Source organism: Phoenix dactylifera, unplaced genomic scaffold (genome assembly GCF_009389715.1).
Source record: "Phoenix dactylifera cultivar Barhee BC4 unplaced genomic scaffold, palm_55x_up_171113_PBpolish2nd_filt_p 000298F, whole genome shotgun sequence".
Taxonomy (NCBI): Eukaryota; Viridiplantae; Streptophyta; class Magnoliopsida; order Arecales; family Arecaceae; genus Phoenix; species Phoenix dactylifera.
Window position 1 is genome coordinate 213011 of NW_024067775.1, and position 26241 is coordinate 239251.

General features: G+C 36.4%; 2 protein-coding genes across 4 annotated transcripts; one reads left to right on the top strand and one right to left on the bottom strand.

Moving 5' to 3' along the window:
* Positions 1-2107: 2107 nt before the first annotated feature.
* Positions 2108-12042, top strand: LOC103720463 (signal peptidase complex catalytic subunit SEC11A-like). Its single transcript, XM_008810169.4, has 8 exons — positions 2108-2278; positions 2592-2704; positions 4039-4110; positions 8257-8292; positions 9398-9443; positions 10001-10088; positions 10203-10260; positions 11545-12042. The coding sequence occupies exons 1-8, from the start codon at positions 2200-2202 to the stop codon at positions 11593-11595; spliced, it is 543 nt and encodes a 180-aa protein (XP_008808391.1). The 5' UTR covers positions 2108-2199; the 3' UTR covers positions 11596-12042.
* Positions 12043-12344: 302 nt separating this feature from the next.
* LOC103720462 (26S proteasome non-ATPase regulatory subunit 4 homolog) lies at positions 12345-24588 on the bottom strand. Of its 3 annotated transcripts, none has more exons than XM_039118013.1 (11): positions 24476-24588; positions 24224-24337; positions 23991-24096; positions 19775-19889; positions 19358-19567; positions 18961-19267; positions 17696-17822; positions 16016-16119; positions 15831-15899; positions 13040-13125; positions 12345-12600 (listed from the first exon to the last, which is right to left on the bottom strand). In XM_039118013.1, the coding sequence occupies exons 1-10, from the start codon at positions 24485-24487 to the stop codon at positions 13081-13083; spliced, it is 1209 nt and encodes a 402-aa protein (XP_038973941.1). In that variant the 5' UTR covers positions 24488-24588; the 3' UTR covers positions 12345-12600; positions 13040-13080. The 3 variants fall into 3 exon arrangements, 2 of the variants coding, with proteins under 2 accessions (XP_038973941.1, XP_038973940.1); XM_039118012.1 differs by having other exon boundaries at positions 13040-13131; XR_005507889.1 differs by lacking the exons at positions 12345-12600; positions 13040-13125 and adding an exon at positions 16822-16936.
* Between the last annotated feature and the right edge of the window lie 1653 nt (positions 24589-26241).

Sequence of the window (26241 nt, forward strand, 5' to 3'; positions counted from 1 at the left end):
TGGCCGAAGATTTGAATTGAAAGACTACTGTTTCATCCATTCCTGATGTCTGATGTACTTGCCTTTTTTTTTTTGTGGTGACTAGGCCTGGTCAAGCTTTGGAGTCATTGAGCTACATGTAAATGCCAATTATTTACCTGCCAAATTTACTTTTAGATTGTGAGAACTCTTTGCGGTGGAATTGTCGATTAATCTGGTTGCTCGTGTACTTCAAGCAGTAATGCGAGGACACTTCATTCCTTTCATGGGGTGAAGTTATCCCTCTGATACGGTATTATGGACTTGACATTCTCTTCACCATCTAAACTGTGCACATAGCCTTGGAGGGACATTTATATATTTGATTATTTATTTTATTTATGCTGAGAGCTTAAGTACGGTTGTAAAACACCTCAGTACGAGGGGAAAGCAGAATACTGCTAAAGATTCAAAACTGAGAACATGCGCATATGCGAATAAGGGACGCCAAGAGGGTTCTCTGTGCGCCAAGGGAGGATTTTCTGTGGTGGATGAGCTATGAGTCGACCATGTAGAACTAGTGGCCATGGTTTCCGGCCCCTCTTTTATGTTGTCATGTAAGCTTCTATTTTATTTCATCATGGTTTTAAAAACAGCCGTTGCAGTATTTTAGTGGCTGTTTGTTATGATGCCTTCCGCCCCTCTTTTACATTGTTGTATATGACGACAGGGAAAAATAATAGTCGTTATAATATGTCATCTACATGATCCATTATAATGCAAATAATGCCTTTTTTCCCATTATAGCACCATTGTAATCGCGACTATAATATTGATTTTAGGAATATTTTAACAGCCATAAGCCATTATTACCATTACAATGGTTAGTATGAGTTTTGGTGGGGGGTCAGTTACAATGGAATAACCGTTATTGAAACCTGGCTGTTACTTACCGGGAAAAAAATAAAGACCTGGCTGTTGTTGGAAAACCCTACCCTCTTGGAACTATCGAAATCAATTCCATAGATCCATGAAGAAACCTGTGCATATAATGTATTACGTAGGTTGAGATTCCATTGGTGCAATACTTGCTGCAAAAGAACAGTTCTCTACACTGCCGGTTTTTTCACTGAGCTACATGCATCCTGAGTGGACCTGATTTATATCACTCAAGCTCTTAGAGCGACAGAGATATGGTAAGAAGGCGATTCAAATACCTGAATTGGCACGTGCCCCTCCACAGTGAATGACCTCCATTCCTTACTGCTTGATATCTATGTGAACCTCCAATTGATCATTTTTATGCTAACTACTCTTGCAAAAGGAGAGTTCAATCACCAAATGAGTGTTTAATTTTGTAATTCTAGCTAAACATGGAGTTAATGTTCCATAGATTTCTACTTACCTACCCTTGTTGCGGGATTTCGCCATGGCAAACTCCTTTGGATGTATTTGCTTAAACGTTATGTAAATTTCTGGTTAACAGAAAAAAAAAAAAGGCATTTATCTCTATCTCTACTATTTTCTAATGAAATATTTGTTTTTTTTAACCTAGGTACTTTTATGTAGCTGGATTTTTCTAATTACAAGAGTATTATTAATAAAGCCATCAATGAAACCACAACGCAATTAAAAAAATAAATAAATAAATCTTAACAATTAAATCTTCATCACTTGAGATTGGCAAATCAAATAAGGGAAAATCCAAGAGTTATCAATCCATTTCTATTTCTCTGTTCCACTTCAATGAGTATTTCTCCAATTAAATGGAAAAAAAATCACAACCTATCATATACATATTCTGTGAGGTGCATTCCGCATGCACGATACTGCCAAATTTTTAATGACACCGTTCTTAATTGCGTATCCTTGGTTGCCCGAATATCTTTATCCAATGATGAATAAAAAGCCTCCCTTAAACTCACCGATTCCTGCGTTTCTCGGACCCGGCTTTTACTCCCGCACCGATATCCTCTCCGGGGTATCCTTTCGTAATGCATCAGGATTCGTGCATAGGATGACTCATCGTTCCCCGGACTGTTTACCCATTCGACTTTAATCCGACGGCTAAAATCCTCGACGCACATGTACCCGCAATAGGTCGAGCATGCACTTCCCGCACCATCGAAACAACATAAAAGGGGGCCGAAGGCGAAGGCGAGGCGAAGGCGAGGCGATTGGAACGAAGGGGGAGGGCAAAGATAGCTTAGGGAGAGAGGGACACAGGGAGAGGAAGAGAGAATGGGGTGGATCGGGGAGAGCGTGGAGTCCATCCGATCTCTCCAGATCAGGCACCTCCTGACGCAAATCGTAAGCCTCGGTTCGTCCAAGAATCCCACGATCTCTTCTTCATCTTCGTCCTTTTTTTTGTTTAATTGATACTTTTTTTATACGCTCTCCGTACAATAGTTTGGTCGACTGTTTTTTTTTCTCTCCTCCTTTCGTTCATCAATCGTGATTCCGGTTTTTCCGATGATCCCAAAAACCCTTTTTAAAACCCCTTTTAAATCCTTGAAACAATTTTCCCTCGAAAAAGAAAGGCAATTAGTTGTCTCTAACAGTTCAATGGGAATCTGAGTGCGAAAAATTACTTGATTTGGTAAGTAATGGCTCCTTTTGATAATTTCGGGCAGGGATGATTGTGACTTCGGCGCTGATCATATGGAAGGGCTTGATGTGCATTACCGGGAGTGAATCGCCTGTCGTGGTTGTTCTATCTGGAAGCATGGAGCCTGGGTTCAAGAGGGTGAGTAATATTAAATTAGAAGATATGTACCAAAAATTATGAAATTAGAAGATGGTTGGAAACGTGTGTTTGATGAATTAGCTGTCCTATAATCGTCTGCCAGAACTCGATTTGGTGTATTGCTTTCAACTACAAAGTAGCGATGTTTGATGGAAAATGGTGTAGCTAAAATGTGTTAAACTTAGTCAGGTATAGATATGTGATGAGTTTTGTAACATTCTGGATATTTCTGTTTGCTTCTTTATTCACCTTGGTGTGAGTTATTCTTAAAAGATTTCTTGTTCATTACTTGTTGGGATGGGAGCAGCTCTTTGCAACCCAATATGGCTACAAACTTAAAGGCAGATTTGTTTCTTTTTGGACCTCATGGGGCTTTCTAGAAAAATTGTTTCTTTCTGACTTTATGATTTGTTAATACAAGGTTTGAGATTCATATAGCAATTATTTTTTGTTTCTTTCTGTACTAGCCTTGGCACACCTTTACCTGAGCATTCCATATTTGACTTTCTTGCATCTTATGCACCTTTATGGTGTTTGAAAAATCTTATCATCAAAATGCTGGCCTTATTGGTGGTTCCAAGGCTTTGCCAGCGCATACGATAACCAGAATACTTTTTGAACATGTCTCCATATTATCCACCTTGATATAATCTATCATAGATGTTTTCCTTACTGTATCTTTCCATTTGTATAATAGGGTCTAGGGGACAAGAAACTTCAATAATGCAAATGTTAAAGTTTAGTTTTACATATCAGGTATCTTAAGAAATCAAAATAAAGTCCTATGTCATGGTGAAATTTATGGGCTTTTCACACAGTAGTTTGCCTCTGTATTCTTCGCTGGCAACACAAAATTAAAAGAAGATACATTATGTCGTATAATTGAGGCTAAAATTGGATACATTTCTCGAACTTTCTTGGGAAAAATGCCACTAAATCCTGCGTTAGCATTCTGCATTGACTGTTGTGGCTCCAGTTTGGTAAATTTTGATTTAGAACCGATAGATATTATCATTAATGCACCAGTCTGGTATGTGGAATGGTGTTCATGTAACTCTTGTTTTGTAAGCTTATCAGCTCCAGGCCTGAACAGGCTGTTTCTTAGCAGTGCAAATGAAACACTGTTGCCAAAGTTTTTCTATTAGAAGTGCCAAAACTTCCACATTCTAGAGTAAGCATATTTTATTAATTAAAAAAACTGAAAGTTTGGCAACATTAATGCTGTGGACTACAGTGTGTTTAGTATATATGTATGCTTAAATATGCCACATATCTGTTACATCTTTATTATTAAGAGAATGAGAATAACTTTTTTCTATTTGCTATTGTTGCAGGGTGATATTCTATTCTTGCACATGAGTAAGGATCCTATTCGTGCTGGAGAGATAGTTGTGTTTCATGTTGATGTAAGTACTATTACTATTATTATTATTATTATTATTATTATTATTATTATTATTATTATTATTACTACGACCACTGTGCCTATGACGACCACTACTACTACGATGACAATGACTAATATTGCCACTACTACTACTACGACGATGACTACTACCACAGCCACCACTATTACTACTACGACTATGATACGACTGCTACTATTATTATTGAAAGATCATGCATATTTTATTTAGTCATTTATTAGCCTTTATTCTATACATACCTACCTTGCCGGTATATCAGAAGATGTTATATTTGAAACTAACTAAATGATGCTACCTATGTTCTTCCTGCATTTGATGAGTTTTGTTTTTTATCAATCTATTGCTCCATGTTGATTACAGCTTGAGATATCAGATCTGTTTCTCTTACATGTTTCTGCTGTGTCTTGGCTAATTATTTCATAATGGAGCTGAAAATTTCTTGGCTAATCATTACTGTAACAATGTAAGCAAGCTAATTGTCATTGATCTCCTCCCTCTATCCTAGTTGACAACCATTCATATCGAAGGGTCAATCTTGCACCATAGTGAATTTCCTGAAATCCAAAATATAGGTTGACATCACAGGAATTGAATTGTGGACTATTGTTTTGTGTCCTTACTGAGAATGTTCATGAAATGATGAGTTTTTTTAAAAAACTCATTTTCCTTTATATACATTTTTTGTGTAATTCAATCCCTTGCCACAACCTTCATTTCTCTCTTGTTTTAACCCCTTCTCGTAAATTTGAAGTGCTACTGCCTTTTTCTGTCAAATATATTGGATACGACTACACCACCTCTGCTGGTACTCTTCCACTAATTTCTAGAACATATCTGGGAATTTGCATTGTCAATTATTGGGATTTCGTTTTTGGTAGTATTTGTATCAATAATGGGGGAGGTATTTGTTTCTGTGATTAAGCAAGCAATGAAGGAATTCAGCCATTTTGTAGCATATATGTATGCATGTGTGTGTGTATGCATTTGAACCAGTTCGGCGGGTTTGATGCTAGGTTAATGGTTGGTCATGTAAACATCATCATTGTTCAGTGGATGGCAAATTGTTTTGTATATCCAACTTCTGTGGAGGATAAATCTTATTGATGAAGGTTACTTAATAGTCAATCCATTGATTTTTTTACAATATTGGATTACCTCTTTTGAATATTTGCAAATTACATTGGAGCTATGTGAATTATGTAATATGACTTCTGCCTCATGATTGAGAATGTTAGGGGAAGAAATTGATATAGTCGGATGTTGATTTTTTTCAGAAAAGTTTGATGGTCTTGTTTCATTGCTGTCAATTGACCTTTGTTTTGTATATCCAAGTCACATGGGAAGCACAGCGGTGGTGGAATTATAATTGGAGGCAGAAAATATTGACCCTAGAAATTGATAGGAAACTTCTACATTGCTTCAGAAGGTCTACTTGCAAACTCGGACACTTAATAAATGCCTTGAGTTTAATGACAAATGACATATGAAGAAAAATGTAAAGTTCATGGAGGCTGATGTGGAATATGTGTCTTTCACTATACTTGAGTCTTTTCTAGGAGGCATGCCCATCAGGCTCTATTTGTTCCCAAAAGCATTTGAACCACAACAAAATAGTGTCGATTTTATTTTTCCATGTTTATAGATCAATTGTTATTACATACAGACATATGTACATACATACAATACATAGAATTTAAAACCGAACAAGATAGTCTTTATTTTATTTTTCCATGTTGTTCATAGATCAAGTGTCACATACATTCATAAATGGTGGTTAAAAAAAAAACTGCAAGGTTTGTACATATATGGAATAGAATTTGAACCAGAACAAAAAAGTCTTAACATTATTTTCCCATATTGTTTACAGATCAATTGTCATGCATGCACACACACACATAGATACATACATACATAAATGGTTGTACATTGAAAACTCCAAATTTTATGCATACATGGAATATGCAACACGAGATCCTCATCTACCAGAATTTAGTATGATACACAACAGAAATGGAACATCAATATCTGTGTTCTCATATGATCTTCTCTAACATTTTCAAACATTCTTTTAACATTCGGAATTCATCAGAAAACTTAATCCGTATGCCTTGCCTCATTAATAATGAATGTTTTGCCTTAAATCTCCACCATTTGAAGTGTTGAGCTCGGACCCCCTAACAATTGATCATATCCTCCCCAAGCCAGTAGACTCCTATGAAAAGGCATATCTGTAATTTTAATAAGCAAGGGTTTCATTTGAGATGGCAGTCCAAGGATTCCAGACCTTTTTGTAGGCATCGTAGTTTCATCCGTTGGTAGTCTACAAAGTGATAAACTAAGAATTGCTTTTATACCTTTACATCATCTTACTCATGTTCCAGCTCTGCTCTATAAAGAGTTCAAGAAAATCAAAATTGCAACATACAAGTTCCTCCCGAAATGGGTCCTGCCATCCTCCACACATTTCGTCTGTTCAAGAATCACCTTCTTAATGTGTTAAATTTTGAAGCAAGACAAAATAGGCTTTACTTTTTCCTCGTAACTCATGGAGTTGAGTATATGCAAGACCTAGTTAGGTCCAAAGGTAATGCTTAGGTCTTAAGCATGGAGCTCTGAGATCTTTTATTTAAGCAGCAATTGACCGTTTGCTAAGATATAGTATGTGTTGGCTAGGGCAGAATGTGTTCTATAATGTAAAAGAAGTCATGCACTCAAATGGACAAAGTATAACAAAGCTAAACCACAGGTTGACAAAACCAGCAGGTCCAGCATGTGCGCACACAGACCACCGCTGCTGCCATACAATTCCACAATTCGACACCCAAAAGGAATAATACAACTTCCTCAATCTCTTCATTCACCCTTGTCCTTTGAAAGGCATGGTACTGCATTGTGTAATCTTCATTCCCTCTCAATAAAATGACTTTAGCTTTAAGATTAACCAAACAATTGCAAGAAATGCATGGACAACTCACAATCTCAATTTCTTTTTTAAGGCCTTCACCTTTAGCCAATATCAATTTTCTAGATATTCTCCTGCTATTTCCGTCACCCAGAATGACAATCTTGTAATTGACAAACAACCAACATATTCTTTATTGGACACACATTTCATCCTACCTCCCACTGTATGTTTTCGTCATTATTTTTCCCCATCATAACTTCCTAAATCTCTGCAACTACTTTGAGTGAGGACCAGGCATATAAAGGGATATGGAAGTCAAAGATGCAACAAAATCTTTGAAGTATATCTGATAAATGTAAAATGATCAATGGATATAATAGGACATATTTTATTAACAGAAAGCCGGTAGGTTTGAGTGAACTTTAATGAGTTAACTTGATGATATCTTTGCATTGTCCGGAGTTCTTATACATAAATCATGGGGTGATGCATTTGATTTTGTTAATGAATAACCATTACATTGACTATTAAGAGAATTGTCTGTTCTGGAATATTTTTTGTTAAAATTCTAGGATGATGTGCTCAATAATGTATGAGGGGCATTCTGGAAGCTTTAATATGGATGAATGGATGCACAACTCGGTTTAAGGCCCTATTGATATGGGTGTTGGGCAGTATGCTTCCCCCCTACTCACTGTTTGCTCTTTAAGTTACAGATTATTTGATAAAAAAGCCAGCACATTTGTTTCATGATTGGTTGTGAAGTTTTTTATATGTGCTAAAATGATATTAACGTTGGTAAATGCTAATTCATTTCATATGGTAAGTCACAGGGCATGATTAACTTGGTTGTGTCTTGCCGTCTTAAGACACTCATCTCATTCTGAGTCAATAATCTTTACCATTCATCATATTTGGCATATCATAAAACAAAATATGATTCAAGTGGTTTGAATAGTTCCCAGCAATAGGTTTTTTTTTCTTTAAAAAAAATCTTTTATGTTGTTGTTGAGACTATTCATTGAACAATCACTTGACAAGGGTATCGAGTTCCTGAATCATTATAATTGTTTACAAGCACTTTGGGTAGTGTAGGAGAACAATTTATATGTCATATCCTGTATGTTGGCAACTTAGGTCTCCAATTCTTGTGGATTCTTGATTACTCTTTGTAAATTCATTCATGTTGATCTAATAAATTCTAATATTTACTATATCAGGGACGTGAGATTCCAATTGTTCATCGTGTAATCAAGGTGAGTTATTTTTCTTAATTCATTCTTTCACTTTTTAAATTTGTGACAAATCATTGTTTTTTTCTTTTGGTACTATATTGGCCTTTATGGGACCTTGACCCATAACCTTCCCTACTACATCATGGTGCTTTTTATTAAGTGATCTACAAGGCTTCATTGTGGTAGTCAAGGTCCGCCGTACCGGTACCGGTCGGCGTACCGGTGGCCGGCCGGACCGGTACGGTATCGGTCCGGTCCGGTACGTACCGGCTGGTACCGGTCCCGTACCGGCCGGTACGCGGTGGTTTCAAAAACCACAGCGCGCGGCGCTGTGGTTCTAAAAAAAAAAAAAATCGTACCGGTGCGAACCGGCCACCGGTACGAGGCCGATACCGGCCGGTACGGGCTCCGAACCGGCCGGTACGGGCCCGAACCGGCCGGTACGCACTTGTACCGGCCGGTTCGGATAAAAAATCGGGAAATACCGGTTTTTTATCCGTTCCGGTACCGGTCCACGGCCGGACCGGTACATACCGGCCCGTACCGGCTGGTACGGGCCGGTACGGCATTCCATGGTGGTAGTGTATATCAATGGAGTGCCAATTTGTTCTTAACCAACTGTTTGCAATGGTGACATGCAATGGCAATATGTTGTTAAGGATACATATTTTCTTGGGGGTACCCTTTCCACTTGTACGGTACAGTTTCAATATTAAATGAAATAATAATGGGATGCAAAATCAATAAGCACGGATTTAAAGGCACCCGCTCATCTAGTGAAATTGTTTTATGTTTTTGACCCTCATTGTTGGCCAGTCATAAATCAGTAAAAAATTTTCTACACATACATAATTATCATCTAGTCTATTATAGGCCTTCTTCATATCCAGCTTGAAATTGACTAGGACCATTGCTTTGGACTCATGCACATTTTACATTGATGATAGTCTGAGAAATTTACATTGATGTTAGTCTGAGAAATTTGTTGATAGGGTTATACAATTACTAATATGGGAGATCTAAAGTAGAATAGGGTCTTTACAAATGGTCTAGTTTTAAAATAGGAACTGATACTATTTCACTGTGATTTTCAACATCTGATCTTTTTCTTTGATTGTGTATATAGGTCCACGAGCGACAGGACACAGGAGAGGTTGATATTCTAACAAAAGGTAGAAAATTCCATATTTTTCTGTTGGTATCTTGAAAATGTGATTCTGTTGAGTTTGGTTATAATTACCTGCAGAGTATCTATATATTAGATGATGTGCAAGCGTGGTTTGACGTATTGGTACCGAACTAGTATACAGTACGAGAGGTATATTGACTATTGAGTGTCTTTATGTCAAACCAGCCTCCGTAACGGGTGTACCAACATAGTAATAGGATGGTACCGGTATAGGATCCGGTACTGGGATGGTAAACCTTGTGTGCAAGTATACTAAAAGTCTGAAAGATGCAGTAATTTTACCTCTGTCAGCATAATTGTCTGCTCTCTAACAAAATAGTAATAAATGAAAAATAATATTTACCTTTACCACAGGGAATTTTAAATGTAAAAAATGAAATATGTTTAATTATTGATGTTATATGTGATGTTTCTCATTCATACCCTTTCCTACTGTTGCAATTTTCTTTTTTTTGGTGAAAAAAAAGGTGCATGGCTGTTGCTAATGGCTCCTGTTTAAAGTTTAGTGTGAGATACTTATAATTACTGATATAACTTCAGGTGACAATAATTTTGGAGATGACAGACTTCTTTATGCTCACGGTCAGCTTTGGCTTCAGCAGCATCACATCATGGGCCGAGCTGTAGGGTAAGTACCAAGTGTATTCAACTTTTTCGAAGTTGCATTTTTTTTTCAGGTTGGCTACCTATGCTTTTAACCTGCAACCTCTCTTATATAACCTCAATTTGGTGACCTCGACAGGTTTTTACCATATGTTGGCTGGGTGACCATTATCATGACTGAAAAACCAATCATCAAGGTATGTTATCTTGAGAACATTAACACACTAATACAAGAATAAATAAATAAATAGTGATGCCCAGCATGAATGCCTTGCACTTGTAGATCATTATGCAATGCTTCTTTTTTTTCTTTTTTTTTTCTTTTTTTTTTGTGTGTGTGGGGGGGGGGGGGGGGGTGCGGGGGTGGGGGGTTGTTGATGATGCTTCTGTTTTTAATTAGGAAGAGTAATATTCAAAAGAGTTTTCTGTTGCAAAAGTTCTGTATAAACATTAGCAGACAAACAATTAAATCACTTCCTTGAAATATTGTGGCCGAAACCTTTTAGGTAAATGTTGTGTATTTTCACTGCTCTTTACACTCTCAATTCCCACCCACCATTTTATTCTTATGTCATCTCTACTAGTAAGCTGCATTTATATTTATCTCGCCCATCCTGTACTGCACAGTTGACATCCTCATCACTGCCACATATCTTATTGCGAAAGTTTTGAATGCAATGTTATTTGCACTCAACATGGAAGCAGAGCTTTGAACTAAGAACTTGTTTTTTAAAATAGAAACCCGGCTAGGTGCACTTTTTTCCCCACTTAGTTTGTTCCTGTAACAATCAGATGCCTTTGACTGTAGTTTAATGTAGTCTCTTTCACTAGTACATTTCTAGGATATAATGTATCTGAATGAATACGCATATCCATCCCAAATATAGATACAGATTCTGATATCCATATATCTTGTTGCATGTGATATGGACCTTAGTTGCAGGTAACTTCCATTTAGGGTGCATATCTGCTTTGGAGTCTCCTTAGAAACTCATCCCTGCACCTGCTTTGCGAACATTTCTTCTTCTTATTATTATTTAATATGAAAGCCTCTTCCCTTTCGTATGCTATGCATTACTTATTTATATAAGTTTGTCTGAAACAATTATATATATATATATATATATATATATATATATATATATATATATATATATATATATATATATATATATATATATATATATATATATATATATATATTCTCTATTTTCTGGAAGAAATAATGGATCCTCCAAACATACATTCTGTATCCGAATATTGTATTAAAAAATTGAATATTACTGATACCCAGTCTATGTCTATTAAAATTTGGAACTTATCTATGTCCATTTAGTACTGGTATCTGCATACATGGTTCATTTTCAACCTACCTCAATATTTTGTTTTTAATAAAATAAGAATGTGTAGGTAAGGAAAACTTTGAAGATTAAAGCATAGCATTCAAATGTTTGATCTCCTCATGATTGTGTTTCTTGCAGTATTTGCTCATTGGTGCTCTGGGATTGCTGGTTATTACATCCAAGGAGTAGACATGCTGCAGACAAGTCATTGTAGTAAATTACTCTGAACCTTTTTATTAATTTTAACCCGGGGATACTGTTAAGAGTGGCCTTGCCGGTTCATCGACGAAAAAGAAGCGTCAGTTCAAATATGAGACATCTTAATTTTACATCGCGGTATCTGCCCTTGTCGCCCCATCACCATCAGTTTGTCCTGATGGTCCGTTTCAACAAAACTTTGGCTGCCATTTTTTTTTTGTCTATTTTTTTTTTTGCTTCAGTCGAGCCACTGCTCGTAGACTATGGCTTCGTAAGATCAGTCAGTGAGGGCTAGCACCCTTTGTAATGAACCCTCCTTGCCCTATGTGGAAGGTTCGGTGGTTTTAAGCAGCCATCTTAATGTTTTAGCCGCGGGGTGCACACCCTGTTCTGCATGTATTAGCTGTCACGAAGCCGCACGTCAGGACTGCTGCTTGATGATTATGATGGGAAACATTTGTGAAGTGCTTTGTTGTTTTTCCCTTAAACCTCTACGATATGACCTGCACCCAAAGTTCACCCAAAGTCCGGTTCTCTCTGAAACCCGTCGGTATTTATCACTCTAGCGACCATGAAAGTAGAGGAATAAATCAGTATAATCAATAGTCACGCCGAGAGTTCTCTGAAGCCCGTCGGTATTTTCACTCTAGCGACCGTGAAAGAGGAGAAATAAAATGGTATGATCAACAATCGCGCGGAAAGTGGGATAACATCGCCCGAAGAAATCTGGAACCAGAACAAAAAAAGCTAACAGTGATGTCTGGTTCTCTTATATGATGCTCGATCGTGCAGACGAATTTTCTTTATATAAGGTTCAAATTTAATAAGAGCCTGTCACTATAAGACATTGGATAGATGTTTAAAACAAAGGCATCAAATGATGCTGCTTGCTGCAGATGATAAACTACGAGGCCAATTACGAAATTTTATGATTTCCCCCTTGTTGGTCCCGGAAACACCCTCTGTTCCAATCCTTGCTTATTAATCAGCAGTGACCTGCAAGAAAAAAAATACAATAAAATTGCTTTGGTATGCGTAACGATTTAAATTGGAAAATGATAACAGGCTAAAACGCCACAAGGATACGAGCAGCTGAAAAAGACTCGGTAAAAATGGTGGCTGAGCAATGGAATGACTTTAAGCCACCATGGGCACATGATCATCGCCAACATTTTCCTTTGAAAGAATAAAAAATATGTTGGCAATAACTAAAAGACCATTAAACGGACGTGTGAACCTCTTAAACGAGACAATTTGATAACTTGGAAAGCAAGAAACGCGATGTAAGAGCATCCCACCCTTACACCCCAAAATAAAAAACCCCCACAGACTGAGAGAGAGAGAGAGAGAGAGAGAGGACGAAGAAAAAAGGTGTTCAACCCTGCATCACAGAGCAGCGAAAAGTGCGGAAGAATCAAGTTTTATTAATTCTTACCCTGGAGAAAAAGCAGGCGCCAGCAGCCTTCAGCAAATGACCTAATTGTCACCACTATCGTCTGGTTTATCTTCTTTATTCTTTTGCTGAGGCTAGAAAAAACCAGTAGGATTCAGAAGACATGGTATTATTATCAGCACCAAACTTATTATTAAAGGAAGACGCAATGTAATTCCAGCAAAAGTTGTTAAGAGGCTCAAGATGCACTAAATCGTCAACTTGGAGTCTACGTGCACCAAAGTAAATATTGAATTGAGAAACAATGTAATTCCAACAAAAGTTGTTAGTAGCCCAAGATAAACTAAAGCACCAAGGTAACCTCGAGTCCACGCACAAGGAGCATAGCAAGGCACGCACCTCAGAAAAATAAAGGCACTATACACATACGTAAAAACGTGTATCATATGTGCATGCATAGATATATATTATATGTCGATGTAGATATGTACAGGCATGCACCTCGGCAGATAAAGGTGCAATACACATGTAAATACATGCATTGTAAGTGCATGCAGAGATATATATTATACGTCTATGTAGAAATAAATAGAGCATAGAAAACCGCAGCAACACGTCTAAAAAAAGTTTCAGCCACACCCGCAGACAATCCCATGAACACATTGCATCAAACAAAAAACACACAACTCACTTCAAAACATAGTCATCACAGCACACAACATATACAACAAATAACTTGCAGTCAACCACAGCCGCAGATGCAGAACACAAGCAATCATGAAGGCGCTCCATTTTTTAATGCCTTTGTGCCTCTGTGAGGCTGCATTTCAGTAGGTAATGCACTAATGCCTTTGTGCCTCAGTGAGGCTCATGTAAGGTGTGCATTTCAGTAGGTGATGCACTAAAGTGGCGCCAGGGAGTGTCTTGTGCATTGGGAACGCCTTAAGTGCCCTTTTAACAACATGATTCCAGCAACAGAGAGAAAAGAAGAAAATCAGAAAACCATGTAAAATTACTCCATTTCTTGATCAACCACACATGGATGCCAGGTGCCTCATGGTAATGCCATTTCAGGCTCTTAAATAATGCTCAACCCCCACGATAATCATAACGTTCAAAAGAAAATTTAGAAAACTCCTCCTTCATCCCCCACCTCAGTTTTGATACATTAACCACATTCAAAATGTAATCATGAAGGTGCTAAGCAAACAGTTAAAAATAACCAGTACTACCTACCATATAGTGTAGTGATGTGTGCCAATCTGATGTAACCAGATTCGGCTGCAAATCTAGGGTTTTCTTAACACTAAATGTCAGATCCAACACATCTAATCTAAAATGCTATATTATTTTGGGGTCTTTTTTTTTTTTTGGGGGGGGGGGGGGGGGGGGGGTGCTTTGGAGACAGAGCTAGAAACTGAAGAATTTTTCTATTCTAAAACCATAGAAAAAGTAGTATTGGTTACGGAGACGAAGACAGGCTCTAAAGGTTAAGAAGTATTGAATTTAATTAAAAATAGTGTTTGGGCCTCTTACTAATAGGGTTTATTAAGGATTTAAAAGACAGGTCAAATTTGAATCATTTTAGTTTTCAAGAAATGAAACATTAAGAAAATGAGTGGGAAAACGACATAGAATCCGCATCAAGACAAACTAGAAGCTCATTTAATTATCAAATATGTTGTTGCAATTCATTAGAAGTTTAAATAGAGTTAAACTAAACCCTAAAAGTTCCTTTGAAATCTCACCCACCCATCTACATTTGTTTTTACGCAGCTAGAGCTAACTTACTAAACAGATTTGGTTATCTCTTCCATTGGAACACATTCACATAACCATCAGGACCTCAGAAATAGAAAAATAAAAGAAGCAATTTAAACAAGAATCAAAGCAATCCACAAAACCATGAATTCAAGGAAGGACAGATTAACTAGACCAACAATATATAATAAGATGTGATTTCTTTAACACACCCAAACCTTTCTTTTAACTAAAAAAGACATTTTCAGATATAACAAAAAGACAATAAGGTAGTGGGTCAAGCAAAAAGCTTCTTCCCAAGATGCTTGGGGACCTAAATTCATGATCAAAAAGTTGAATTTATGATAATATGAACTTTTTTTAAAATTCAAACATCATGGAATTCTACAAGGTGTTTCTCCCTACATATGAAACTGTGAAGAAAATAAATGCAGCAAAATATCTATTCATGGTTCATGGTATGCCATGTATAATATTTTAAAGAGTAAAAACTAAAATTTTGGGCTCAAGCAAAAGACACGAAAAATGTATACAGAAAAGAATAAGATGGATAAGCATGTATCTCACTTTAAAACATAACACCAGCAGCTCTTAGCTAGACTAAACTACATAAGCAATTTTACAACCCTGTCAGTAAAAAATAAGTCAAACCTTGATATCCAACTAAAGAGAACAATTGCTGTCTCAGACAACCCAATAGAGGCTCATTGAGAACATAAGTCAATTTCATCCCCACAACAGATCTGGAACATCTTTTAGAAATGGTGTCATCATTGATGTTCTAGCAAGCACAGTGTGTTGCAGCAATATCAACAGACGATCACAGTTCATAGAAAATTCTAATAGATGTGCAGCATCAAAATTCAGGTGACAGGTAATGTGCTAAGAATCATAGAGAAGAACATAAATTTTTTAACATTTGCGTTGCAACCAAAAAAACACTAGAATACAAATGAAGTGTGACAACAATTCAATCCAAGCAGGACAAACAATAAACATAAGCCTCATCTGTCCAACATATAACCAAACATATCAAGAGGGCTTCAAAATATTAAATATTTTACTATGATACCTCTGAATCTCTTTCCAAAGATGCCAGCAACTCTTTTACAGAAGGGTCATTAGGATCCACTCCAGGGAGCTGTAAGTACAATAATCATTAATGCAGGAGGGCAACATTACATACTCCAGTTCGAAAGAATAAGCAATACAAAACTCATACTACACAGTACATAGAAGGTCACGTGCATAATATACCGAATTAAGGATGGATGAAACATATGATTGGTCACCCAGCACCCTATTCATCTCAGACTGGTTCGACGAATCCTTTGCATTTTCCTGCACTGGCATTTGCAGGGCTGCATATAGGAGGTGCAGAATAACAAAACCATCAAGACATGCAAATGACAGATAATTACAAAGAGATACGTTGACTGCAAATATAGCAACCAGAGCTAAAGCATGTAGAAGCAGAAGCAAATATAACTAATTTCTAAAAGAGAAGTAAAAATTTCATTGAGAACAAAATCCTTATGGGCACGTATACATGTCAGACAATTCAGTTACAAATCAAATTCCTGAATTGTGGATATTTAATATCAACACCAGTCCAACATGGGGATCACACAAACCTATGATAATTAGGTCTGGTGGTTCTTGGAGATAAAAAAAAAGTAGTTCATTTTGCTCAAATACAAAAAGAAAATGGTCGTGAGGCTAAGCACTAACTATATGTGTTTCATAGATATGTTATTTATTATTTTATTATATTCATACCCCATGTAGTTTCACAAGGAAAAAAATTAGTAGATTTCCTAGATACAAACTTTTAAAATATCATAAGCAATGAACTGACAACACTAGGAAAATAAAATGCATCATAAGGTCATCAGTTTCACTTAAGTAGCTAGCCCTCTCACACATCAACATGAATGAATATATTGTTCCGAGAACAGGTCTCCACTAGTTTATTTATGAGAGCTTAGCATAGTATTAACATATCAGGTTTGTTTTTATATTTAATACTACTTTTATGTATACAATCTAAACATATTTCTCACCATCTTTTGTCAGCCTTGCATACGATACAATATGCAGATCTTCATGAACCACATACATGTCATGACATACTAAGAAAGACAGCTTGTATCTCCTTGCATGCTTGTGTGAACCAGACTGTGTTTACCAAGCAAAAGAGGTGCATAAAGGATCAATGCTGTTAAGATCAAACATATTATAAAGAATTCCGTATCAAACCAGATCATGTATCACAAGCTTCAAATACTTAATATTGCTATATATAACAGGTTTTTCATGTAAACTGCTGTAACAAGCTTGAAATTAACATACCCCTCACATTTCTATTTTGCGTTAAAGAATTCTTGTGCTAAAAATATCGCACTTTTGTTAATAACCAGGAAATTGCTAGTTTGTGCTTATCATCAGCTTACACTTCAACGAGTTCATTTAGTATCTTAAGTTATTTCAGTGGTTTTATAACAAAGAACTCGAAAATAATCCGAAAAAGAAAACCAATATGATGATTACACTAGTCCATCATATTAAATACAGAATTTGTTCATATGCAACCCATAGAACTATTGAAAAGCATCAGACACCATATTCTCATAGTGAAGTTCCTGCAGTTAATGTAGCCAATGGATGCTTGATTCATTGTAGGAATAACCTTTTTATAAAATTCCAAAAGTTATAATCACAAGCTTTTAATAATTTTAATATAATTGATCACAATCACTTGGTGGTTCTCTGACTGCAAAAGCATTCGTACAAGGAAGAATAGATCTAGCTATACCAAAATTAATTTAGCACATTTTTCACTTTATTTTTTTTTTAATCCCTAGATAATTTTTGACAGACAAAGAAATCATTTATATGATACATAGATTATTCATAATCAAAACTCAAAGAACTAACCAAAAGCCAACTCTTGGCCATCTGATGTAGTGTCTGACATATTAGCATCTCCCATAGCTAGACCACTGGACCTAGTATCATCCATAGACATTGCAAGAGCTTGCTGTAACAAGGCAGTCTCGTCATCCTGTTACCATATTAGTACAGAACAACCAAGATTTTTTCAGGTGTCTACTGTGCAAGATATGCAGTCACAGGAAAAGGTTGAAAAAAACAATTTATTGCAATAGAATACAGAAACATCCTGCTTGCTTATAGATCGGCAATGAAGAGGGTAAAAAAGATGCATGCTTGCAAAAATTTAGATCCATTTATGATTAGAAAGAGATTTTCTTACAATAAAAACTTTAGCAGAACCACAAACCATAAATGCCAAGTCCTTTCCCAGCTATTCAGGTGAAAAAAAAGCAACTCATAAGACAGTTGAAGATTTCCTACTTACTTGTTAAGGCATGTCTTGTTCTATGCACTTAAACCATTGTTAGAATGACCATAAACCAGAATTATCAAGTCATTTTTCAACAATTGAGGGGGAAAAGAAACATAAATAACAATTGCAGATCTGATATTTAAGAAGGTATATCTTGTTTCATGGACTAAACCATAGTCACAGGCCATTTCCTAGGCTGTAGATGGGGCCTTGAAACACCAAGGCAGCCATCCTTTTAGACATATATGCAGGCATGCATGAAGTATTTTCTTGTAACAATATTTTGTATGTGACATCTGAAAGATAACATTGAAATTTAATCTGTTCAGTGATTTATGTATCTGTGTGTATATGTGTAATACAAAGCATGAGGTATCTTTAATGTGCATTATAATGAATACTCTTGCAAAATATATACCATACATGCTTGGTGGCATGTTAAATTATGAAAAATAATGCAAAATCTGAAAGTATAAATGGAGTAATTAAATCAGAAATTGATTCTGGTGACTTCATCCCAAGTTGCATTGAGCATGGCTTAGCATTGCCAAGGTGATTTAACTATGATGAGCTAAACCTTGAATTCTTCATCAAAATGTCTGGTACAACTAGAAACGTTTTGGCGAACACTATATAAATAAATGTTTCTACAAGGTAGGGATAATTTAAACTAACTGAATATAAGACCTGAAAAATTGTGTCAGACAGAAACAGGGCTGTGGGTTCTACCTAAAACATGCATGCTGCCTCAAAGATTAAGATCAACATTTGATAATAAGTTGATATACTTGAAAAGAAAACATCAGCAACCTGAAAAGTAGAGAAGGAAACAGACCATTAACTCATTTTTCTTCTCACTAACTTGATGAGCGGAACCACTAGCAGGGTCAGCCATAGTGACATCACGGGAACTAGAAGCTTGCTCCCCTTCTTTTTCTTGTTTAGCAGCATCCTCAGCATCCTTTTTTGCAGCAGCTTCTTGCCTTGCTCTCTCCTCTTCCATTGATATTCTAAGTGCAAGAGCCAGCTCAGGATCTACATTCGGATCAACACCAAAATCAAAACCAGACATGCCACTTGCAGCAGCAGCAGCAGCAGCGAAACCACTTCCTCCATCTCCATCCCCCGTGAATATGGGAGTGCTGCAAGTGACACATTAATGACATTCCTGAAAGTCAAGCCTGGATCAGATTAACAAAGAAAAAAATAATATTAAGGAAACTACCAGATACCTTATAAGTACATCTGAAAGAGCATTTGGACCAGGAGGAACATGAACAATGTGACTGCTATCATTGTTATTTACAGCAGCACGAAAAGCTTCCAGTTTTTCAGGCTTTGCATTATCAGCTTCTCCAAAATTAACAATATCGAGTGCTACGCTATTCTTTTTCAACTTTCTCCCAATTGCCACCAGCACTTTCTTGTCATATTTTACCGGACTATGATATGAAAATAAAAACAACAACAAAATCACAAGGATGACGACGATGATGAATTGTAAGACCATTTGATAACAGTGCAAACAAATATCAGAAGATAACAATGCCTATGAGCAAAAAAATATCAATGTCGACAACAATTATAATCCTGATAGTGAAATAAGTCCATTTGACAACAAGGCAAATAAATATCAGATAAAAGAGTACCCTCCAGTAAAAACTATAATCCTTTGTTGTTGTTTTTTATTTTGGCGGTGTTTAAGAGCCAACTGAGCAACTTGGATGCCCGAGGTCATGTTCATCTCACCACCTAACTCCAGCCCTACAAATTTTAAACAATTGACATCTCAGGCTGTAAGTAACAGATCAGAAGCTCTCACAAGGTTAAAGAAAACAGTTAATCTTAGTTTAATATATAAGCAAAGGAGAAAGCTGATCACACAAAGTATAAATAACAAGAAAATTACTGATGCCAACCTCATGTCAAACAGTCACATGTCACCTGAAGTAAACTGCCAAGACCATAAAAGATGTTATTACATCAATGGTTGTACCCCATGAACCAACATCAGTTCAATGATGATGAGAAAACAATCTAGAAAAGATAGAGATTTTAAATTTTTGATCATCATACATGCTCAACAATAACCATCAAGCCTTCTTCCAAGTATCTAGGGTTGGCTTTATAAATCCTCGCTCTCCACATACTCCCATTTAGGGATGCCTCTAAAATTATCTCAAGCTTCTTGATATCCTTCCTCACAATTTTTATCCACGTTATGTGGTTTCCTCTCCTATTCTTATACCCTTGTGTAGAGATTAATGTACCCCTGCTTATAGGAGAGTCAAATCTCTGTTGTACATGCCCATAAAATCTAAGTTGATTCTCCATACTTCATGGTCAACTTGGGCAACTCCTACAACTTCTCTAAAATACTCATTTCTCACTCTCTCTCCTTCCTATTGTTACCAAACATGCATGTCAACATTCTCATTTCTGATACATTAAACTTGTTTTTTTAAACCCCATTTATTGCCCAGTAATACAACATTACAGGCTTAATTCTCATTCAATAAGTTCTTCCTTTAAATCACCAGCACACAATTAAAGTTCACATAAGGATGACAGCCACCCGTAACATGCCAAAATATGTGATGGGTCCAAATTTCATATATGCTCAACAACTAATATTCTCGTCTGATAGCTGAACCTCAACCAGCAAGCCTTGTCATAACAACATGGGTTCTGCTCCAGGGCCTAAGCTATAATCCACCACACTTTGAGAAAGTGCTAATGTTACTAGCTCTCAAGCTAGCATCAAACATTAATGTTAAACTCATACCCAAGGCATCATAGGCAGGGAAATGTGTGCATTATAAAGCCTAAATACTCACTTGGCAGGTAGAAAGGCCTAACTTCCTCTTTGCACAATTCATGCTCATTTGGCCACATAACAATCTCCAAGGTTCCCTTATGCTTGACAATGTTCTACTTCAACACTATTACCTAATAATCCTGGATACTGGCCATAATTCCAGAGACAAAGCAGCAATATGAAAATCTCAAACAGGAAAGATTATATTCATTGGTTTGGCTAGCAAATCCCACATAAGCATCCAAGTGCCAAGAAAAACAGTTCAGCAGAAACTTCTCGATGATGTTAACTAAGTGACAGATGACATGTCTCTCAGTTTATGAAACTTGATGGAGAATGGGATTCATTTGCTGTGATTCTTATATCTATTTTCGTTATCCTAGAAAGGATGCACAAGAAGGTAGCATTGACAAAATTGTGTTAACACCAGCAACATATATCCACAACGTTTAAAAATATTTGTATAAAAGTTCAAAGAAGTTATTATTAGTAGAGAAAATGGCTGTTTCACATATCATGGAGACATCAGTATAAACCTACCTACAAATATTTAAAACCTTCACGCCCTCTCATCTTTTATGTGAACTTGACTACGGTTGTGCTTTTTTCTTTTACATTTCTCTTTGCTCCAACACGGTACACTAGCAAGTTCCAATACAATCATGGCTTCTTAAGAGCATCACATCAAATGGAAGATGACCATGGAGAGTCTAAACTGAGTCATAAGAAACCAAAGATTAGTCTAATCCGTGCTTCATATTTTTTGATCTCAAACTGCATGTTCGGCACATAGAAGAATCCCAAGTAGCTAAACATTCATATTTCCCATCATTTCTATCTGATTATTCTGTTTTGTATTACCCAAAAGTGCAAACAAATAACATTAGCTCAAATGAGACCAATTTGACCTTGAAGGGAATCCTTTATTATGCTAATAGGTCACTTACGAGGCCAAAAATCCAACCCATGCCAGCAAACAATATAGGAATTTTATCTAGCAAAGGTGAAGTTAAAAAATTAGTAACATGCATAAAAAAAACCTTGAGACATTAAATATTTGGTGAAAAAAAAAGGATTTTTATCTAGCAAAAGTGGAGTTAATCAAATAGTAACTTACATACAAAAAACCACCTAAAGACATTTAAACCTTTGGTGAAAATATTGGATCCCAATCCACAAGCTTCAAGTCAAAAGGTCAAAAATTCAAATGGAACTCAACCGCATTTTGCAAGATCTAAGCTTCACTTGCCCATCCAAGCATCTATAGCCTCAGCAATAGTGCATATATTTACATTAACATTTTAAAGCCCAGTGAATTTATTTATGAAAATCAGCAAAAAAAAGGTGGGCGAAAAAAATAGCAAAGTATGAGACATAAAAACTGCCTGTAATGCTGCTGACATGAAAATAATAAATTATTTTTTATACTAATACCAAATTGTTCATTTGACTTTGCACACTACCAACCCATTCCTCAATCATTTCCTTGTAGCCTGACCCAGACGTGTATTTTGCAACCTATACATGGTATTCCTGTACTACTTGCACAGGTGGATATATATCAAATTCCTGAAGCGTTTCTCCTGAAATTGTCAAATGGCTACTTATGATCCAACCTTCATTGTTGCTCAAACATCAACATTATAACTTCGATAAATACAGTAAGGAAAGTCAATTTGCATCATTAAAGTTGCTTAGAGAAAGACCAATTTGGTTGTTAGTGTCGAATGTCAATGGCTAAAAGTGAGAGAAAATGGATGCCCTTGAAGCCAAATATGAGCTAAAATGTAAGATGACTGATAGTTTTAAGCTTCGTTGACTAAGTACAGGTGCTATTAAAAATGAGCATGTAAGGGCTTAAGCGGCCACTTCCAAGGCCATATTATGCTTAAGTAGTCATTTAATTTAATTATTTTAAAAGTAAGCATGTGCAGTGTACAGTATATTCAGTTAGCAATTCATAATTAAAATGAATCATGTTACATACACTCCAACATGATGTCTGAACTATAACATTATTTTCTTTTATGTAATGTTGCTTCCCATGAGGGTCGTTCACAAGCTAAAATGTTTTCATATAAATGCATAAGTATATTACAAACAACCAAACTAGCATTATTCTTTCACAATATGCAAAGATTTTTTTGGAAACTATAGTGATGAAATTTTTCTCCTTCTCTTTATTTCTCCCTTTTCCATCTCAATCTCTTCACTACATTCTTATATATATATATATATATATATATATATATATATATATATATATATATATATATATATTCTTAAAATACCACCACCATCACTATTATTGTATCCTTGTACCCACTGATATGCATCTTCCCCGCTTCATTTTACAAATATATAGACTATGAAATAAGCAACGTACGTTGTACCCGTATCGGTATGCGTACCGGTCGCCTACCGGACCGGCATGGTTCTAGTTTAGACCGATTTAAACCGGTACCGAACCGGCCAGAGCTCGGACCGATATGGTACATGCTGAATGGAAATAAGTTCCAACAAGGCAAACTAGCATGTTCCATAGAATATTAGTTTTAACAATTACATTTATGTAGATGGCTTGAATTTGGTATTTTTGCATATTTTTTTAACTTCTTGATCATTTAGCAGTTCATTCAAACACATGAAAATGCCCGAGTTCTTAAGGGTTTGGAAATCATTCTGTGACTGATTTAACAGTTCTTCATAACATTGCTAGTGATTAACGCAATACCAACTACTGGTCAGACCAAATGACACCATTCTTCAAAGATATTCTCTTGCACACATTTTCACTACTCTCAAACCATGGTAAAGGCTCCAGCTTGAGCTTTAAAACATATCAAAGCCTACAGTTTATAATAGGCAATTTCTGATCACTTCACGCACTCAAGTTTTAAGAAACTTGGTTTCTCAAGCATGATCCTACTCGTACTTAACGTTATCAAGCCTAATAGTATGGGAGCTGTGGAGCAAGGGCCCACAACAAAGCATCACTAGCACAAAGAATGGAAGATTTGAACGAAAGATCGAGAGAAAAATCCTACCATGCATACAAGCAAGGATCTTGCCCAGATCACTGGTAGGCGCGACCAAAACGCGGACCCCTTTGCCCGCCATGGTCAGAATACCCACCGTATTCTCCGGATTCGACTGCAAAACAACCACAAAGCACAACGTTGCATCAGAACCAAACCCTGGACCTAGAATACAGGGAAAAGTAAAGCAATTAAAACCGAAGCCCTAGTTTCCAATCGATTCGGAACAAGAAACCGTATGCCTGTGTTTTAGCTCCGCAAATAAGATTGACGGCGTCGACTTGGGCTTGGAGTCGGGTGGGGGAGTAGTCCCCGTTCCTCATCCACTCCGAATTATCGATACAGATCATGGTGGCCTGCAAGGAAGAGAGTGAATTCAATGCCATGAAACCGGAGAAACCCTAGGGACCGATCGAAGGTTAAAAAAAAAGAAGAGAGAGAGCAGGGATGGAGAAGAGGATGGGGAGAGGAGTATGAAGCAGGAGGATTCGGACCTCGAGAACCATGGCGACGAAGCTGGGCCGAGATCAGGGGGAAGAGTCGGCGTTAGAATGATGGGGGTCTTCGGCGTTCTTGGAATATAAAGGAGTATTTAGTTATTTTTAAAATTGCAAGAAAAGCTGCCACGTGCACCGCACACGAGAACCATTACGGACGGCTGTGTTCTTGCATTGATCCATCATCTGACGTGAATGATATGGGCACTTGCAAAAATAGAATTTATTAAAAGCGTATATGCAAAAAAGGATGCATGAATAATATTTGATAGAATTTAATAAATATTAACTAGGTTTGGGTTGGAAGGCTTTCCATAGCTTGTGGGGAATGCTTTTTATACAAATAAATAAATAAAATAAAATAATTATATTTTTGGCATTATTGCTTTTCTTACATGTTTTAAAATAATAAAATCTTCCTTTAGATGTTGATGTGGAAGACAATGCTGCACCAAACTTCTACAGTTCTTTATTTCTATTGTAACTCATTTATGAAAGAAAAAAATTATTACTTCTAGTGCTTATCAAAATTTTGAAAAGATAAATTTAAAAATTAAAAAAAAAATCATCGCACAAGAGCTTGGTCCAATATATTTTTTTATGTACTTTTGAAGAAAAAAAAAATAATACCAAGCAAGTCTTGGAGGGGCAAAACTCCTAACACTAACAGTAAGAGATTTGAAAAAGATTAGATGGATGCAACTTTATCTCTAGGCATACCCATATTACAATAGAGCAACCCCATCGTTGTGTCAAGGCCCATCCTCACGATATCAAACAAGTCATAAAATTGATAATCTAGTCTGAATCCTAGCAAAATATCAACACAAGGTCATATTAGGCTTACATCCAACTTAAATATTATTTATCATGTTCAGGTTGAATTCAGATGCATGATTAAATAATCAATAGCCATAGTTTATTCTAGCATCGCTGTTTTTAATGAGAAAGAGTTATTAAGTAAATAAATAAGGTTTTTTAATTTGAAACATTGTTACAAGTAATCTTCACTTAGCATGGTCGGACTTCTTGTGCAAACTCCAAGTCCTAGTTCTTTTAATCCAACAATTTGCATACAACAAAAAGACAAAAATCATAACAAATAAACATAATATGATCTGAAGTGGAAATGCGGAGACATGTGAAATGCCTGTTAAAAACTAATACCCATATACATATATCTCTGTGTAAATACTGTTGTCACAATCAATTTTGAATACAGTCCATATTCCAATTGTACGCAATATCAGCTACAACCATAGCAAATTATATGAGTTTTCCATGTTTAAATTTTCGATTACTTATATGGATTGATAATTTGCTTCGATTTACTGGTTAATCTCTTCCCCGAGAGAAAGAAATGAACAAGTGTACCTATTAAGATGGAAATTTTGATGGTGCCTAATCTAGTGTTTAACAGTGATCTTCCAATCCTTGCCATTTATCTAGATATGGGTTATCTACCAAAGGAAAAAGGTTATTATTAGGTGTCCTAACCCAAATCCTAATTCCTCATTCCTTCCCCTCTCCTCTATAGAAATGCTTTAGGTGGACATTGCCAAACAGCACAAATTTTTGTTGATGCAGTTCATTGAACCAGCGCAATACACAGAGAGCGTTGGATATAAAACCATGCCCCCTTACCCACTATCCAAGCTATGGCAATCTAAACATAGTCCTCCCCTCCATAACCAGTAATGCAACCCAACAAGATCATTCTCAGCAAGCTAAAACATTCCTTCAGAGAACTAATTGTGCAAGAA

Bases quoted from the DNA above. Each gene is read 5' to 3' on its own strand.
- LOC103720463 (XM_008810169.4), top strand. From the start codon at position 2,200: ATGGGGTGGATCGGGGAGAGCGTGGAGTCCATCCGATCTCTCCAGATC. The intron at 10,089-10,202 runs GTAAGTACCAAG...TGACCTCGACAG, and splicing joins ATCATGGGCCGAGCTGTAGG to GTTTTTACCATATGTTGGCT. The intron at 10,261-11,544 runs GTATGTTATCTT...TGTTTCTTGCAG, and splicing joins CTGAAAAACCAATCATCAAG to TATTTGCTCATTGGTGCTCT.
- LOC103720462 (XM_039118012.1), bottom strand. The intron at 19,268-19,357 runs GTATCTGGTAGT...TGTCACTTGCAG, and splicing joins CTTTCAGATGTACTTATAAG to CACTCCCATATTCACGGGGG. The intron at 17,823-18,960 runs GTCTGTTTCCTT...ATATGGTAACAG, and splicing joins AGAAGAAAAATGAGTTAATG to GATGACGAGACTGCCTTGTT.